The following is an 18902-nucleotide window of genomic DNA, read 5'->3' as shown; positions in this document are numbered from 1 at the left end:
GTTGAAGTTAATTATCAACCCAGAACTGACCAAAGGCAAGGAATTGCAACTGCCTCGCCATGCAACTAAGTGTATTCATTGCATAAATGTACAGCCTTCAAGGGCAAAGATCGAAACCGATGTGTACGCTGCACAACTAGTGAGATGGAGGCTAAAACTGTAAGTATCACGCAACTCAATGAGGGATGCACAGCTGCTACGATAAGTACTCAAAATTACACGGCAAAAAAACGTGTTTTCTATGATAGTGATAGTATACATGTTGAGGATGCCATATTGTCCCTTGCGAAACCTAGACATCAGGATAAGATTATTGATAACCTCATTAGTGTGAAAGAGTGGAAGCTCTGGAGGCCGGTGGCAGATCTCAGCATTGAGACACAAATTCCAAGCCGTCTAATAGACCTGAAATTTGAGGAGGTGGCGCACACAAGCATACTTCAAAGCTTGTAGGCGTTCCTCCACGATACCAACCCGACAATCCTGGACCAGAACGCTAGGTGTAAGCCACGACAGAGATCCTGAGAAGGGTTCAGAAAAGTGTTATGTCACAACGACCCGTAGATCAGAGATTGCTCAAAATAAGAAGTGAAAACTGAGTGATCATGGGTCATCTATTGCATACATGTTGCGGGCGGGTGCGCAAGTCACGTATGTGGACCGCTAAGATTACACTCTGCTCCAGTATTCCCTTCGGATGTGGTGGCCCACAGTACAAGCCACCAACAAAATGGCCACCTGCGCAATGTCACGGTAGATATGTGAATAATAGATACAGAAGGAATCTGCAATCCGCTCATAGACCTCGTGCACCCAATCCACAATTTCACAATACGAGCTGGAGAACTCAAAGCCCATCGAACAGTGAATTTGAAACGAGGTGGTCAATAAGGGCCTCGCGTTCCTTACAAAAAGATGAGACAGAAGGTGTTATCCGTAGATGGGCATAGAACTCACCGCTCTACAACAGACATGTACTGGAAAGGAATTGATGGAGTACAACAAGACGCTTACCAGAATCACGAAGAGCACCAGCGTAACAATGCCCGCGATTTTTCCAGTCTTCCTTAGGTCCTCTGCCACTCCACCCCTACAATCCAAACACTATTAAAACATGAATGTGAACGGAACACCTTTCCCGACCTGTTCGAACTGGGGAATGATCTTCAGAGAATCAACATAGTGCGTGAATGGGAACAGCCGTAGGCCTTACTTGCAAGAATCGCAGTCGTAACACTTAATCGTTTCGTCATTTGTGTATCTAACGCAGTCTGGGTTGGCGGACAGCGGCACAGATGTGGTGGTGAAGGTACCGTTCCCGGTGTACGCATAGCCACATCTGAACACGGACATAGGGTGTAAGGTGAAAAAGGTTCAAGGCAGTGCACAGGAAACAAAATCGGTATAGGCTCTTGCATGAGCCTACAATGATATAGATCAGCAACATGAGAAGAGTCGAGGCAGGGATAGGACAAATTCGCACTCTGAACTTTACGATAAAGCAGGGACAACCAGCAGTTATACATTAATATGCTCAAACAATCTTCATCCTTACTCTGCAGGAGGACGACAGCAGCCAGACTGTACCGGACTTGGTTGCGCGTACGGATAATCTACTGGCTGGAACCACAACACAGAATCATTACATGGAGCAAATAAAAACATCGGAAGTCAACAAAGGCTCCAGGCATATATCATAACCCAGCTAAACATTTAACAAAAGCAGCCAATGCAAATTAACCTAGTAAAAAGATTCGACAATATACAATTTAGAACGAAGGGACTAGTAAATAGAAATGAAATTGGGAAAACCAGCTAATCTAAAGACATGAAAGATTTCGACAGGGCGATACAGACTTCAAGTCACTGCACACCACGGGACAAACAGCACATACCGAGAGGTTGTCGAAATAAGCGCAAGTATCGTGGGATGCAATGACAGCCTTCAGATGGTTCCAGTTGGAGACCTTGTCTAACTGCATAGACACACAAACACAGTGCTCGTAGCATCAGAGTGGGGGAAACACTCGTATGAGATGGTAGCACTGGCCAGCGAATGGTGATATGGTAGAAAGAATATCCAAAAAGAACAGTTCAATAACTGAGAGGGAGGGCACTGCATTGGGATCCGCAGCGTGCACAGGATCACCAAAAGACATCAAAAGCGATCACTAACCCTGTCTTGCATGTACTGTGAGTAGTCGCTTATCCTGTACTCTTTGAAGCTGGAGTACACAAAATCACAGTGAACATGAATGTCAAGCCAAAATTCGATAGGAGGATCGCGTATTCAGACTAAAGATGAGATATACTAATAAGACAAATTTTTGAATGTTGCCGCAATATGACGCACTCCTTCGACAGTATTTAACTTAGATGATCACTACGTTCAACAAAAAAAACTTATGCTTCCTGCGACTCCCATCACGGTAGTCACTCAGGGTCCCGAGAGGGAGTGAAAATGGATTGAGAATGTACACTCACTTTTGACCTGCAACATAGTAGCCCTGCCCTGGACTAGTTACAGCGAATCTGAATCACAAAAGTAGGTTAATGTCAATTTGATAGCTCGTCTACTGGAAAGTATTGCCACCCCATTCAACAGAGTGCAAGATCTTCGCAAAAAGGCCGGGTCACAACAGATATAGAACGCTGACTGGTGACAGCATCAAAACCCAGTATTCCAGCAGGGACAGTATATAATCGTAGGAAATATACGCAAGAAGATTCGTGCTACATGCAAGACCTGTCCGTCATCTACATTGGACGGCTAGTCTATTCTAAGAGTGTGTCTACACCGCTTTGTAAATTAAAATAAGAAAGAGACGATATGACATACATCCAGACAAAAAATTTTGCCTGTAAAAGTGAGGTAGAATGCTTGAGAAACTCACATGAAAATCGACAAGGCCAGAAACCCGAGTGCCACCACAAACATCAGCACCAAGTACTGCGAAGAATCCAGTCAAGGGTAGATTCAAGCCAGGTTGACACGTCCATAGATTGAATTTCAGAAATTCCTTTAACAGAGAAGAGGAAGTAAACGAATTTATAAAAGACGGATCTGAAGGGAAGAAAAAAAACAAAAGGATGGGGAGGGTCAACTAATGACCTAACTTTGATGACACTATCTACAATGATTGAAAGCATGTAAAAGCATGGGACCCATTCTTTTGGTCATCTGAAAGGATACGGTATACAGGACAGGGACAAATCCGAACCAGGAACCGGAGACACCCAGCACGGCCCTGAACACACAACGTGGAGTTAATGATTAGCATGAGGCACTATCGCACGGCACAGACACTTCTGAAATCTGCATGAAGAACTGTTCACTAGTAGGAATAGAAAACATCGATGTTTGCAAGCTAATGTGGGATATGGAGCGTACACAAGTAGGAAGAAAGCTCCAAGGAGAAACACTGGGACAGTCAAATACTTTTCACAATCACCAGGTCTCGTTGCCAACCATATACCTAATGATATGAGGGCTAGCGCGGCTAGCTGTAACACAGTGGCACGCAGAATTGTAAGAGATTTGTTACTCATTTAGAGAACTTGAATTGACACTGCTCTCTAAGGTGAAACTGAAAGTATGTCGTACAGGTGACGGAAGTATAATCTGGGAAGGTATCTAACAGAAGAGATAAGTCGAACAGTCAAATATCCAGAAGGTCAGGTGGACCTAGTGGTTTCAAGAGTTTAAACATTGCAACGCACAAAACGAAATGAGAGAGCACCTACTTACCACAGCGATAACATTAATAACGGCAATGAGAACGGCCCTTGATCTGACGTGCTGACCCGATTTCACGTAAACGGTATCCATGTTTCAGGAAGCAGCAAATGTCCAAATAAAGCAATAAATGCCTCGCTAGGAGGTGAAAGTTGCGCCACAAGATCCCTACAAGCCAGTCAGAGTGTGATCAACTGATTTCCCACTATGTCAGACGCAAGTAACTGTCATGGATCATCGGGGATGGTGTTTCAGCGTCCGACTAGAGAATACAAGTATACACTGGAAAGGGCAATCTCGGATTACAGGAGCTTGATCTAAATTCTGCATCTGTCTAACAGACTCTCGACCGCTAATCAGTTTTCCGAAAGAGGAAGAAGGGAATTCGTGGGGTCTACATCGACAAGGGCACGAGCACTACCATAGCGTTGGACTCGCACGCTGAGATTCAATGCAGTGCCATTCGACCACCCGAGGAATAGCTACAAGCATCGACATTTACGCTTTTGTCTCCATGTGAGACCCAAAGGACCACAGGGAGAACCTCCCGAGTTCCAGAAAGAACTAACACCTCTCACTCCAACGCCCCATCTTCGAGACAATGCGAAATGAGGCGTACGACCACGTAAACCAGCTCGCAGTCCGTCACAAGAGACAGTAATCCAACAAAGAACTGCAGCACATCCGCAGAACCGCTGCAGCATCAATCGTCCACGACACTAAACCACGAATCCAAGCCAAAATCAACAGAACGAGCTGGTTTACTCACCAATTCCTGATGTATTCAGCCTGATGCGTTTCCCTGCAAAACCACGAAATGCGAGCAATTCCTGCACTACAAAGCCGAAATGAGAGCTGGGTACATCTGTCGCAAGCTCAGAGACTCGACACCAATCAGTAAAAGCAGTAATGGGAGAGAAAACTACGAAGAAGCCCGCAATGCATCGATAAGCGTTGCGCACACTCTTGATGAAGAAGAGCAGTAGGAGGAGCACGGCCGTTGTGGGCCCCGCGCGTCCACCGAACGGACAGATATCGTCGAATCTTGAACGATATCGTCCATCTTATGTCGACCTGGTTCAGAAGGGCAAAGTAGCGGTTGGGGGGTGGCAATAATATACGAACGGAGCCGTCCAGTCTGAACTCCCGTTCCATTTTTCCGTCGAAAAACCGGACAGCGTCCGTCCGTTGAGGCTTATGTATCCGTTAGGGCATAGACGGGAATGTGCCGCAAATAGAGGCCAGAGCTGCCGGATTTACATTCCCAGCGCTTTTTCTGTACATGGCCGTTATCTCCATCGCCTTTTTGACGTTACTTTAAAGTTTAGGCTTTCTTATCAGACTGAATAAAGGAATGGCTATGCTGCGGCTTGATGTTCCCTTCCAAATGTTTTTCTTTTGTGAATACGTTTCGAATTTCGCACTCTACCATCAAAAATTAGAATAAGTTCAATTCTTGTTGGTTCTTAAGGACAAAGATTTTACACCCATTTTAAGAGAAAGTCGCAAAGGAACGAATTACCCATAGCTTCTAAATTTCGCTATTTAGTGTAGAAATCCACTTGGTTGGTGTGCAAGGGAAGGACTATAATTTTGGGAGAATTTAGTGTTGTTATTTCACTTGAGACATGATCACAATGCCATTGATGGATTTTTCTTTATGTTGAAAATGTTGAAAATGTGTGTGTTTATTTAAAATACACACACATTTTACAAGCCTGGATTATTCAAATTCTGAATAATAAAAAACAACAATTCAGGCTTCGTGTAGGAACACAAGTGCAGTCAAGGAGAACATGTTAGTCATCAATCTTTATTAGTATTCAGTATGGATGAGTACTCTATTAAACCAAAACTAAGGGAGAAAAGAGTAGGACAAATGTGTAGTACAAAAAAGCCTTTGGGGGGCCATTCTAAAAAGAAGAATAAGCTAAACAAGAAAATTGTATTATAATTGACCATGGCCATGGGGTCCATCAATCATTGATGAGCTTATCATGCCATTCATAGGCAACCACCACTTCAAACTCCTAAGGCCATGGTGGAGCTTTTAAATAATGGACCTCCATTATTTGATTTTGTTTCTAAAACCATTTTTTTTGCTTAGATTTTAGAAGACTATGGACACAAGGTTCATGGAAATAAAGAGGCCATTGGTTTTTGTGAGGGGAGTCCATGTTTCCATTCCAACTCTTTCTAGTCACTTAGGAGTGCTTATTATCAAGTGTGGGTATTTGAGTTAATGAAGATTTTTGATTGTCAAACAGTGACCATGGTTATAAGTAACATAAGTGGTGACATGCTAAGCCAAGTCATATGCAAATAATGAAATGTATATATATATATATATATATATATATATATTTATAGAATGTTAAATTGACACACCCATTCTAACTATCATGAAAATAAAAATATCCTCTAAATTCATTTCTCTACTATTACATATGCAACCAATGAAAACTAACCACATTCATCATGATTACCATATTCTTCAGCTTCATTGGGTTGATTTAATAAAAATTTGAGTCTATTTAAAATTCTCCTATATATATATATATATATATATATATATTGGTAATTTGGTTTTGTGAATAACATGGAGTTAGAGTTTATTATTGTACTTATCAAAGTTATAAATTATAAATGATAAAAAAATAAAATAGATTGGGAAGAAAATGGACATATGTCTTAAAAAAATAGAAAAATATAAGAACATAAAAGCACATAAAAGCGAAAAAATAGAAATTAACATACACAAATGTATCTTGTAAGTATTCAATTATTTTTAGTTGTTTCTATTTATTTTCTAAAACAAGATGTTTGGATTACTTTTAATCAAAATCAAGTTTTAATTTCTACAAATGTAAACTATTAATTCTAGAGTTTTGAAAACAAATTTTTTGTTTGTTTCAAAAAAATTGTATAAATATTTTTATGATTGTAGGTGCCAAAATGATTTTCACAGTAAATTTGTTATATTCCACAATATGATAAGAGATGGTTTTAGTAAGACCAAGATTGAATATATATATATATATATATACAATATTAACTCACTAAAGTAGAACTTGTGGGAGGTTATAACTTAGCAAGAGATAATTTATCACTATAGAATCATGTGGATTCTATTATTTTTTCATAACTTTAAAGAGGTTATAATCTAACAAATAATAACTCAATAGAGGTAAATATTAATCATCAAAATTTTAAACTAAGAATCTTCAAATCTAAACTATTCTTCAATTCAATGGCAAATACTTCCACAAACATGCATAAAATCAATGGACTATCGTGAACCTTTTACAATCAAACCCGTCCATCCAACCCTCAAAATCCCTAACCTTCAATATTTTCTTGCTTCTTGTGTTATTTGAAGTAATCAACTACCTATTTAGTGTGTATTTTTTGAATAAATGAAACCGATTCTACCATAATTAACAAGCAAGTCATGGGACATTTTTTTGCACTTCGGTATGTTCAATAAAAAGGGATGTCCTCCACCGAACTCACAAGACGGAGAAAAGGGTGACGACAAGATGCAGGCATTCGACACGGTGTCGGCACCGCGAGACTCCGGGACCCAACGATCTGCACCCACAACGTGATTCTGCAGATGGGTCTCGTTCTGTTCGATCCTTTGCGACCAGGAGCAGTGGTCGCACAGCCGCAGCAGATCTGGAACTAGGACCCAGAATCGATCTCTTTGCGTCCACACTGACAGTGAAGATCAACGTGAAGAAGCTCAATCGAACCGGGCCATCTCGTCGTTTCTCTAATCTCCACCACTTGAATCGAGCAACCTGACGACGAATTCGTCTCAAAAACGAGTTCTTCGAGGCAGTTGTTCACAGAAGACGTCGGATTTTGAAGCCAAACTGATTTCTCTGCCAGAAAGAAAGTTGGGTTTGAGATGGTGGATCAGACGTGAAGGGTTTCTAATCAAGTCAAACCCCATATCAATGGATGCTTCATTTACCACGACTATATCGTGAGCAGCAAGAATCGGTGGAATCGAGGGAATGCGCGGCTGTGGCAACTGAATCAAATGTACCGTTCACTGATTCTATCGACGCACGACCACTACATTCCGCAAGTTGGACTTCAGTTCATCCTCCACATCGCCAGCGACGCCCCATACGTTTCGTGCTCGAGACGAAAGATCGTGATCATTCCGTCGAATCAAGCAAATTTAGTACCGAAATCACCACGTTGGCTTCAACTGCTACAAACGATTGCTGAGAAATTGCGACAAATTCTGAATGAATTTCTATTATATATCCACATGGATATTTGCAATATAAATATAGATGAATGCAAATTTGCCTCACTTCAATTTGAAGTTAAATCTACAAGGACAAAATGGTTTCACTACTTTTAATGGTTTTTGGAGGAATTTGAGTGCATATAAATATCATAGTAGTACACAGAAGAATGTAGGACAAGCTCTCTTACTGAAGCTTTTGAAAAAGTTCATCAAAGAATTCTAGTTTAAACTTGTGCTAAACTACAAAGAGCCACTTTTATTTGTCTTTGCTTGGAGTTCACTCTTGGCATCATGAGATAACATGCTTAAGTCTATCATTAGAAGGTGTTATAGTAGTTTGATTAAATAGATCTTTACTTTTATTGTATTTTTAAAGAATTTTGGATTGAAGGACATATCTCTCTATAGATTCTCACAAGAAATATTTATTTGTTAAACAACAACAAAGATTAATTCTCCCATCTATTCTGTATTTTTTATTTTTTTATTTCTTTCAATTATGCCTCAACCAAAGATAATAGCAAAATATTTGCATTTTGCTATTGTGCACATGTAACTAATTTTAAGAAATTCTTGGTTCTTTGTCTTTCCTTTAAGCATTTTTACAATTATAGAAGTGTCAAAATTCTCCTAATATCTTTTACAAAGATTGGTCCAAATAATTTTGTTTAATATTGTGATTTTTCACATGTCATGATGTTCTAATATCTATTATATATCTATTCCAAAACAAACATAACCATATTTATAATAATAAAAAAAATTAAAATAAATCATTAACTTTGTATAGTCTATTAAGTTGTATTTGGGATAAATTTTTAATTATTTTTTATTCTTCATATTATTGATTAAAATTAAAATTAGATTATTAGTTTATAAATAAGCTTCATTTATTTATTTTTTATTTAATGAATTTAATGATTTTATTAAAGTTAAAGGTTAAGATTGAGAAGCATAAGAAGTTGAATTAAACAACAATTATACTTAAACTAATTCAAGTTAAGTTAAAAAAAATTATAAATTATATACATATTAATTGTGATTTTTGATATATATTAGTTTTGCATGTAAAAGTATAATTATGCACTAATTTTATTTCAAAAAGTATAAAATACAAATCTTAATATGATCAATATAATTACATTATAAAAATGTAAAGAAAGAAATAAAATTAAAAAATAATAATAAAAAAAAAAATCTTGTGTAATATTTGATGTATGAATTTATTCTTATCATCAACTTGATATAATCTTTAGAATTCCAATAGAAATGCTTTTTAAATTGTGAATGATAACATTGATTAATTTTTTTTTTATGTATGTTTAGCAATTTTATACATGCATATGTCCTTTTAATTTAAGACAATTCAATTTAATCTATGACATTTGTCATATTAAGATTTTTTGCCACCTTATAATTGCAATTATAAGAAGACATCTATAAGATGTCAAAGTAGTTATTGCACTTTAAATACTCTAGCATGTACACATTTTAAAACCTACTCCACTTACATTTAGTTGTGTCCTATATTAAACTTACCATAGCCCAAATAGCAAAATGTCCTAAATTAGAAGGATTTATACATACACAAATCTAAATTTAGCACAATTTTTGAGAACATGTTGAACTTACATCAAAAGCAAATAAAACTTTGAAATAGTCAAACAATACAATCAAATTAGATTGAATATGATGAGATGATGAAATAATTTTTAAAATTATATTTGTTATTATTTCCCCACAATTAAGGTGTAAGAAAACACATTACATGTTTGTTGTGGACTTTCAAAAGTCATTACATTGTAGTGTGTAGTTGACAATTCGGAACCACTAACTTGCTGCAACCCCATTTTTTTTCTTTACTTTTGTGGTCTTTAATTTTCTGATCAATAATCATCTCAATCAATCCCCTTCATTAAATGTGTGCTTTCAACACTTCTCATGATGTATTGTTAACTTTCAGAAGAACAGCAAATGATCACAACTAGAAGAAATAAGTTGATAACTCCAATTGCTTAACAGTTGCACAAGACAGATCCAGAGATGCAAGTGCTTCAACAAGTCTCAAAAAATGCTAAAAAAACAAACGAAAATACAAGCGTCATCGTCATGGTTTTAAAAACTAATGTTTTGGTAATACAATCCTCACATTGGAGTACAATCAGCAGGATCACTTTGGTAGTAATGCTAACGTTTCACTAGATCCTGTAGTAAATTGCTGTAACCTGTGCGCATGGTATATGTCAAGGTAGCTTTAAAAAATAATATGAAGAAGGTAGGAGTTACAGTAATACACAAGCAGCAACAGGAGGACAAGCAATCAGTAGCGACCCAATTGCTGATCTCATGAGGCGCAAAGGAGAAGAGAAATCCATGCCAAATTCTTGATAGTTAAACTATTTCTCTACAGGGCATGCCGAGATTTGAGTTAATTTCTAAGAGTTATTTCACCATTCCAAACGACTGAAGAAGTGCTGAGGCTAAAATCCATCATCGGTGTCAAGTACCACCCGGCCCAGCATCCAGAATTCTGGAAAACGAGTCGGTTCTCATTGTGATTTTCAGTTATCGGTATATTCGTTGTAGCGACAATGCCCTTGGGTATCAAGTTGGGACAAACCTGAAGCGAAAGCGGATAGAAGCCTGACCTGATGTGATCATAAAAATTCAGATTCAAGCAGCAATTGGAGGCGTCAAGTCTCTAAAGAGCCATTTCAGCTTGAAGAGCTGCAAGTTCGTCTTCCTCTTCCTTAACCTGAGTTGGTTTGGGTTTCTGAGCAGGAACTGGATTAGGCCGGTATGCTTGTGGGAGCTCCTGGGCAGATGGATTAATTAATTGTTCTTCTAACTCGGCTCCTTCAAGGTCCTCAAGCTCGGCTTCCAACTCGTCCTGCAAAGCATTGACCACAACTAAGTGAGCTGGTATCCAAGGCCGTTCCGTTACGGTCTCACAAACTGTATAACATTCCATGTAAAATCGCTTAAACTAATATCTGAGATATAAACCAAATTTAGAACATGAGGGCAATCCATTCTATGCAAAAGCCAAGAGTAAAGCGACTTGGTGCACGTAAGTCTATCAACAATGATCAATCCAACTAATTCTTAATGTGTTTACAAAAGAAAAGGTATTATGAATATTTGATATTATATCAACTCACGCTGGCACCAACTAGTTTTTGAATTCAATTTGTTCCTCTTCCCATTTGCTAAAAAGAGAAGGGAAACAATTCAATTCTAATGAGCTTATTGGTGTCAGTATTTCTGCTGAATAGCATCTCTTCCGAGATGCCACCACCAGCAAAGAAACCCATAATTGGAAGTTGGATTTCACCTCGTCAATATCAGCCGCTGCTCCAATAGGAGCTGAGAGTGCCTCTTGAATCTGCTTCATGTTCTCGGTCTGCTCATTAATCTCATCCATGGTCTTGTCTACATCATCAATATTTCTGTGGGACACGATATTAGCAAATTAGGGTCCACGGTTCACATATTCACAGAGAAAAAAAATTACAGATGGCCGCCACAGCTGCTCATGTTGGACCAAGCAAATGTGCACACTCTAGCCCGAGCAAGTAAAATGAGTGCAACAAAAAGTCACTGACATGAATTGACTCGAGAGGTTTCCAACGACTCATGAGGCATGATCATTGTTAACCACAATCGACAATAGAATTCTCTTTTGAAACAAACTCGAAGAACAACGAAAAACGCGAAGTGACAAAAGAGACAGCTGAGGTAAAAGGACAAGCACGTACGTGGCTTTCTGGATCGCCTTCATAGCTGCGGCACCACTACGTAGGGCGTCCACAGTTTCTGTAGTTGCTTTAGCACCCTCTAACATAATCATCTGCACAAAAATTTGACGCGAGATGGTAACTACAGATGAACGAAGAATTGAATAGACACTATTTGGTCTGAAATTGCGGAATTTCTGAAGCAATTTGACGGTATTCAATCATCAAATTTCAATTCTCAGCATGTACTCCAGATTCAACATTGTGAAATGAACGGGGAGAGGGCGGAGGATCAGACCTGATCGTGAATACGCAATTGGAAGTTACCGAGTTGCTCTACTTGGACTTCATACAACTTCTTCCGTTTTAGACACTGAATCGCAGCTGTCAAACCCATCACAAACACAGCGCTCATCAGCAAACCTAAGCGTTTGAACTCACGTCCCTTCGTTTGAAACAACCCTAAATTATCATGCAACCCAAACGAAAATATCCCCAACGTCAGACACACAGCACAAACCCAACTGCTCACCTCTCTTATTCTTCAATCTCGTGAATTCCTTAGCTTTCTCAATCTCCATAGCTATCTTTTTCTGCAAGACTTTCTCCTTTTTCTCTAGCATCTCCAGGGTCTGTCGTCGCCATCAAGCCAGCAATCTTTCAGCCGTCTCAAACCCATTACACCCCCACGATCTACCCCAACCCCAGCAATACCAGAGCCCCCTACACACACACTACCCACCCACACTCCCGTCTCCAAGCCAACTCTAAAACCCACACTTAAAATTCACGATTCCGAGCACACAAGGCTACACCACATCACAAACATCGGTCCATCTCTCTCTCACCTCATTGAGCTTGTCCAGTGTGGAAAGAGTGGAGACCTCCTCCTTGGGCTTGCCAAACAACCTGCCAAACATGGTGATTGTATGTAAAATTCAGCAACAGCAGCAGCACCTCGTGTAGAAGCAAGCAAGCAACCAGGAGGAGAGCCCCAAAACTGCTCTCGCGTATCCGCCGCCCCTTCACAGCAATTGACTGAAGAATAATGGTTCTATACGAAGGTAACGACGAGGCGAAGAAGTTGGGTACGTCGGATTTCGGAGGAGCAAAACACGGCAACAACAAATAACAACAATTACAACAAACAACGATTGGATTCGAGGCACTTGTTGATGCCCCTTTCTGGCAGATGGCCAGTGCTCAGAAGCTAGAGATAATAGCTCTCTCTGTCTACCTCGGAAGGCGGAATTTCCTAGAAGGTCCCCCCATCCTCACCTTCTCCGTCCCTTCCCTCTTTCTGCTGACGTGTCAGAACAGAATTTATCGGATGAAGTCTCACTCATCCACCACATGGACGACATTCGTCGAGCTCCACTTCATGGATGAACGTTTTATCGTCTTGTGTGAATATCATTCATCCGATGAGCGTTGGCATGGCGTTGCTGAGCTGTGGGAGGCCAATAAATCGGTGTTTTGTAAACTTTTGCAGCTTTTTTTACTGGATTTTTTGTTAAATCCAGTTGTTGAAAAAGTAGTGGGATTTATGGTTTGTAAGTTGGTTCTCTTTTTGTTTCAATGAATGGACCTCGGCTATTGTTAATGTAGAAACTTGATCAAGTGTTGAAGTTTCTTAGGGTTTCGATTGAAAGTTAGAAAGGATGCAATTTAATATTGGAAGATTGCCATGGTAGGTACAAGGCTCCTCATACGATTCTATTTGTTCGTTTACGTATTTGAAAATGCAGTTTCAACGACAAGATCATCGTTTCTTTACTACCGAAGTAACGGTTCTTCAGCTAAGGATTGTTCTTTAATCACATCTGGTCACTCTAGATAGTTCCAGACAGTGCAGACCGGTCAGCTTAACGGTCATTCAATGACTCGCTCTGGAGCGAACAGAAAAGATCCAGAGTCTTATCATTTCGACTTGGAGACATTTGAATCTTGTCAAACTCATTTGCAGATACTGTGACGATTGCATACAAACGCATGAGACAATGAAGTACCTGAAACATTCACCTGGAATAATATGCTTCATGACATCCATGACAGAGAGCATGCGGGGAATCGTGGCGGCAAGAGACTGACGTGGAAGAAATTAGAGTGCAAAACAAGTAATTATATGTATTCATAATACAAACAATACGAACAGTCGAAAGATAATGTGGCGAAGTAAAAAGTGGTAAACATGGTCACTGAGGTCTTATTGAAGAACTACATAATGAGGTGACAAGAGATAAAGCGAACAAATGAAGTGTAGGCTCAAGCACAACGTTACACCACATTTTTACAAAAGAAAAAAAAAAATAAGAAAGCTCACTCTAAATGAATAAACTATTCACTGTCAAAGAATCGGCAGAGGGGTAACTCAGAAAAACCCAGAGGCCCAGCACAATGAAGTGCACAGAGCTCTTCCACCCTCCTAGATCCCACCGCCTAATAAGTATCTGGCATAGCAGTTAAATGGATAGAAATCGACAAATGCCCGATCTAACCAAAACCCTTTCCTCATCGAAGACATTCTGTCCTAACCTGCAAGGAGGGCAGTGGGACGAGTAAATGCACCCAAGGCCACCTAATCAGCAATCTTTGATTGCCTGTTGTCTAGTTGCCACTTGGGAGGAGAGAGATGATGCAACACTCACCGAGATGTCATCACTCCACCTTCCGACAGCCATTATCATAAACCATCCAAGATCTGTCTAATCCCTAGCAATTTTCTCCACATACACTACCTGCTGCTAATCCAAGTCGCCCAACTGGTCCATTCCACCTGCACTGCAGCGTTATCTACGGCATCTGAACCACATCACGTCCGAAAGAAAGCACAAGCCCTGATGAATTATGAGCTACGAGGGACACATGCTCCAGAGCCATCTGGATAGTACCCGGCACTGCAGTCGCAGCCGTAGCCCACCGAGTTCCTGTGGTCCGAATAACATTTAGCTTGCTTGTCACCGAAGGTCTTGCAAGTCTCAGGCAAATCGCATCCCACATCCTCGCACCTAGTCAATGCGCAGATGAACGGCAGCCGGACGTCGCAACTCAGGTCGTTCAGCATGTATGGAAGCTTAGCAGGGTTTCTCGCCTGCTCCTCAGACTCGAACTTAACAGTGAGGCAGCCCTCGTATCCTCCCAGGTTGTTGGGCTCACCGTAGTTCCACCAAGTTTGGTTGAATTCAACGCAGGGAGACAAGGGGTAGTTCCAACCCTTGGTTGCGGGATTGAGTGAGTACGGCCTCCGCCCGCCCAAGAAGCAACCAAGACCCAGAGGGTTACTTGCATCGCCAAATACTGTTACATTCGACTTGAAGCAGAGGACACCAAGATCCTCAAGCTCCGCCCAATCAGCAGCCGCTGCCAAGTTACCATCAGAATGCTCGCGGCAGTAAGACTCGGCTTGAGACCAGGTCTTTGGCTCCTTTACTATCATGAAACAGGTGCCAGACTTGTATCCAGGCGCGTAACCCTCTGGACACTCTGGCTCAGGGTGAGGTGGAGGGGGCGTAACAGGAGTAGGAGGAGGAGGTGATGGTGAGGGGGGAGGAGGAGATGGTGAGGGTGGAGGAGGAGAGGGTGTAACAGGGGATGGAGGAGTTGGGTTAGGAGTTCCACCAGATGGAGGGGAGTAGAATGCTGCGCATGTGGCTGCGTCCTTCTGTCCTTGAGAACCAGGAACACAGTTTCCGTCGAGAGACAAGATATCGCCTAGGGCAGCACAAGAAGGAGCAACACCAGTGAAGTAGTTATTGTCCAAGTTGATGGCGCTGATATTGTCCAATTCACAAAGCTCGGCCGTGACAATGCCACCCAGCTTGTTCTTGCTCATATCAAAAGTCTCTAGACTGGACATGCCCTTGATGCTCTTCGGCAATCCTCCTGTGATATGGTTGTCGCTGTAGTCGAATAGGGTGACATTCTTGAGGTTACCAATGTTATCAGGAAGTTGACCATCGATGTCGTTATTCAGAGCGACAATCTCATTTAAGTTCTTCATGTCTCCAATGGATTTGGGGATGCTCCCGTGCAAGTAGTTGTTGGCGAGAACTAAAGCAGAGACTGTAGACTCTCCAAGATTGTCGGGAATCTCGCCGTTGAAGTTGTTGTTGTTCACAAACAGAGCATCAAGACGCTTTGAGAAAAGCTCCCTCGGCAACTTGCCGTAGAACTTGTTGAAACGGATGTCCAAATATTCCAGAAGGGGGATGTCCAGAAGCACCTGAGGAAACTCTCCGGTGAGATGGTTGTTGCTGAGATCGAGCTCGAACAGGGTCTTCATGTACCTGAATGAATCGGGGACGGTTCCGTAGAACCGATTGCTGTTCAAGTGGAACAGTCCAATCTCGCGAAGCAATCCGAGCTCAGGCACCAAAGGACCCTTTAAGTCGGCTTCGTTCAGATCTATTCCAGAGACCACCTCCAGATAAGAGAGATTTGGATCCTCGGGAGGGGAACAGAAAACTCCTTTGTACTCGCATACGTCTTTCCCAACCCATGTATCGAGGATACCATTGGGATCATCGACGATTGCCTTCTTCCATGCCTGGAGAGCGATGTAGGCTCTCCACTTACTCCACGCGGGACCGTGACGACCAACTCCGGGAGGATGGTGACCCACACCTGGTGGATGGTTTCCAATGGGACGATTACCAAAGAAAGGATTCTCATCTGTCCTCAGAAAGCAAGCATGAGTTATAACCACATCTCAAATATGTTATCATACATGAAAGCGAACACAATCCAAAGATCAATCACGGAACAATCGAATACGACATCAGGTCCGAATGAAATAAGAATAGGAACAACAGTCTATAACGGACTTGACTGCAGAATCCACAATAGAAGTAGAATATGTTACCACGATTATACAAGTTGCAAACACGTGGAACTCAACATCCATGTGATGCGTCTAGAGCGCTTTCTATTTCAGAACTTCAGACTGCAATCAGATCTCATACTTAAAAGAAGTTCGCCGAAATAGTCGGCAAGTAAAAGGCAAAAAGTTACGGAAAAATGCATAGTGAAAGCGCTTATCACACGTCTCAGACAACGATGAGCCATCATGAGCAAGCATGAGATGAACAGGAGCATCTGGTCAAGGGAACACATGTAAGGGTGGTATGCTATCCCATGCGGGCCTGTTGTGCCAAATTAGAACATGAAGACCTAAACTTATAAAACGCAGGGAATTCCTATCTGTGTCCCCAAATTATACGAGAAAAGGGAAAAGACCTGCTTGGCATTACCTCAATGCTCGAACCAACTATGCGTAACCAAACATGCCGACACTGCAATAATCTAGGTCCAACCCACTTCACACGAACCTAGTCCAGATTAACCTCAAATCAGACTTTGACGTACAGTGATTACACCATGCTTTCAGAGTCTCCAAAAAGGAAACATCGATTACTTTCATTAAGTAGGGATAACCTTGACACAGGCAAGTCGAGCAAGACTTAAGCCTGATGAACGGGAAGTAGTTCAGGATGCCAGAGAGAGACATACCAGTGGCCGAAACAGCCGCGAGAAGAGATACAAATACAGATGCCATCAATAAGATCTTCATACTAGTCCCCATTCCGCCAAGCTGAAAGCAGGTCGACGCGCCTGCTTTCCACACTGCCATGCACCACACTGCAACTCAATAGAAACCCAAAGGCGTGCCGAGGCTCCAGACACCTGTGGTCCACTAATGCTTCCAATAACACCTATCTGTGACTTGCGACTAGTATGTCACTGCACAACAGTGCCGTTAGATCTTCATCTCCACCCTCCCACTCCACTTCGAGAACTTCCTCCACATTGCCGTCACTTCCCATTCATGCTTCTCTTTCTCTTTTTTCCGCCAATGCAGCGACCTACAACCTTGTCATCTACTGCTTTGATACTAATGCAAGATCCCTTCTTTCTCTATCTCCAGTGATGCACAAGCTCACCAGCTCTGTATGTGATTAACCAGTACACTGAAACCAAACCACCACGCCACCGCTCTCTACACGTCTGCAACACAAGAGCAACAGTAAACAAACCACCGCGACCGAACCAACAACTTCATACCTCAGCAACCCTCCAACAAGGCGTCACATAGACAGCCCCTTCATGTCCAGCAGACCAACCAATACAAACCCAACGTCGAGGACGACGTGCATTGCCTAACCAAAGGTTCGGTTGGGGCTCCTACCAGGCTATGATCTGATGCCACCCCAGGGCGAGAAGGCCAGAGCTCCCGAGAGCTCTCCGCGTCTGGAGGAGCGCACAGGAGCTGGAAGGCTCGGCTGTTGCTGCAGCCTGCACAAGTAGGGAAATAGGAAAGGGTAGGAAAGGGGAAGAAGGTGGGTGACGTGCAAGACTGCAAGGTGTCTGGCAGAGAATAGAGACTGCAGCGGGGGGACGACGCGATGCAGGCACAAAGCGAGGGTGGAGGGGAGGGTGGAAGAGAAAGGCCTTAGGTCTGACCAATGCCACGACTCTCTGAACCAATCGCTCGTTCACCCAGCGCCGAGCCGCGCAAGTAAGTGCCCTCCGCCGCTCATTGCGCGTGGCGATTCACTCCTCTTGTTGGGTTAGCAACTGTGGAGTCCTCACCGATCCCAACTTCCTCACGTTTCGTTTCGTCCCTCACTCTCTCGCTCACTGCGTCCCTCATTCATCGCAGTCTGTTCATCCTACCGCTTTTCAACTCTTCCTCCGCAGAAACCGTCGCGGACGTCTTTTGCCAACCCAGTTTCTAGCCCAGTTTAGTACTCCCTCTGCGACATACGTTTCTCCTTTGTAGCCTATTCTTGGCTATGGTGCTCGCAGAGCAGATTTCCACTGTTTCCTACACCTGGGTCTCTCGAGTTTTAGCCAGTCGTCTGCTATTACAATCCCCGTGTTTGAAATCTTCCAGAAGATTCTCGGATCGGCCGACCGATGAACGACATTTGGATCGACAGTGTTTCTCTCGTTCTCTTGTCTTGGGGAGGTATTCACGGCCCGTGGTACAAATTACGGGAGGGATTTCGATCGGCGGACGAGGCACGGGGGATAATTCCGCGGTGCGGAAAACGCGCGCGAGTGAGTCCCCTGTGGCTGATGCGCGGGGATGGAAAAGAAAAGAAAAAAGAAAAAGAAAAAAAGAAAAAAAGGGAGCAAGTTTAGCCAGCCAAGGGGTTCCACT

General features: G+C 42.0%; 3 protein-coding genes across 10 annotated transcripts; all 3 read right to left on the bottom strand.

Moving 5' to 3' along the window:
- Window positions 1-26: 26 nt before the first annotated feature.
- On the bottom strand, window positions 27-4672 carry LOC112280860 (tetraspanin-10). Of its 6 annotated transcripts, none has more exons than XM_090249473.1 (14): window positions 4506-4672; window positions 4158-4409; window positions 3749-3904; window positions 3392-3504; window positions 3194-3248; window positions 2895-2950; window positions 2485-2532; window positions 2177-2225; window positions 1896-1976; window positions 1556-1620; window positions 1214-1339; window positions 1015-1090; window positions 626-738; window positions 27-521 (listed from the first exon to the last, which is right to left on the bottom strand). In XM_090249473.1, exons 3-13 carry the CDS (start codon window positions 3827-3829, stop codon window positions 670-672), a joined length of 819 nt encoding a protein of 272 aa, XP_090105599.1. In that variant the 5' UTR covers window positions 3830-3904; window positions 4158-4409; window positions 4506-4672; the 3' UTR covers window positions 27-521; window positions 626-669. The 6 variants fall into 6 exon arrangements, with proteins under 6 accessions (XP_090105599.1, XP_090105598.1, XP_024372518.1 ...); XM_090249472.1 differs by having other exon boundaries at window positions 27-483; XM_024516750.3 differs by having other exon boundaries at window positions 27-738.
- A 5424-nt stretch (window positions 4673-10096) lies between these two features.
- LOC112281888 (vacuolar protein sorting-associated protein 32 homolog 1) lies at window positions 10097-12919 on the bottom strand. The gene is made up of 6 exons (XM_024518877.3): window positions 12589-12919; window positions 12273-12372; window positions 12039-12124; window positions 11762-11853; window positions 11338-11452; window positions 10097-10893 (listed from the first exon to the last, which is right to left on the bottom strand). Exons 1-6 carry the CDS (start codon window positions 12658-12660, stop codon window positions 10705-10707), a joined length of 654 nt encoding a protein of 217 aa, XP_024374645.1. The 5' UTR covers window positions 12661-12919; the 3' UTR covers window positions 10097-10704.
- Window positions 12920-13908: 989 nt separating this feature from the next.
- LOC112281197 (uncharacterized) lies at window positions 13909-18328 on the bottom strand. Of its 3 annotated transcripts, none has more exons than XM_024517448.3 (3): window positions 17925-18328; window positions 17249-17743; window positions 13909-16411 (listed from the first exon to the last, which is right to left on the bottom strand). In XM_024517448.3, exons 2-3 carry the CDS (start codon window positions 17367-17369, stop codon window positions 14586-14588), a joined length of 1947 nt encoding a protein of 648 aa, XP_024373216.1. In that variant the 5' UTR covers window positions 17370-17743; window positions 17925-18328; the 3' UTR covers window positions 13909-14585. The 3 variants fall into 3 exon arrangements, with proteins under 3 accessions (XP_024373216.1, XP_024373218.1, XP_024373217.1); XM_024517450.3 differs by having other exon boundaries at window positions 17249-17362; window positions 17925-18109; XM_024517449.3 differs by having other exon boundaries at window positions 17249-17362; window positions 17801-18026.
- Between the last annotated feature and the right edge of the window lie 574 nt (window positions 18329-18902).

The sequence above is a fragment of the Physcomitrium patens genome, chromosome 4 (genome assembly GCF_059467195.1).
Source record: "Physcomitrium patens ecotype Gransden chromosome 4, ASM5946719v1, whole genome shotgun sequence".
NCBI lineage: Eukaryota > Viridiplantae > Streptophyta > Bryopsida > Funariales > Funariaceae > Physcomitrium > Physcomitrium patens.
This window is presented reverse-complemented; position numbering and strand designations above follow the sequence as displayed.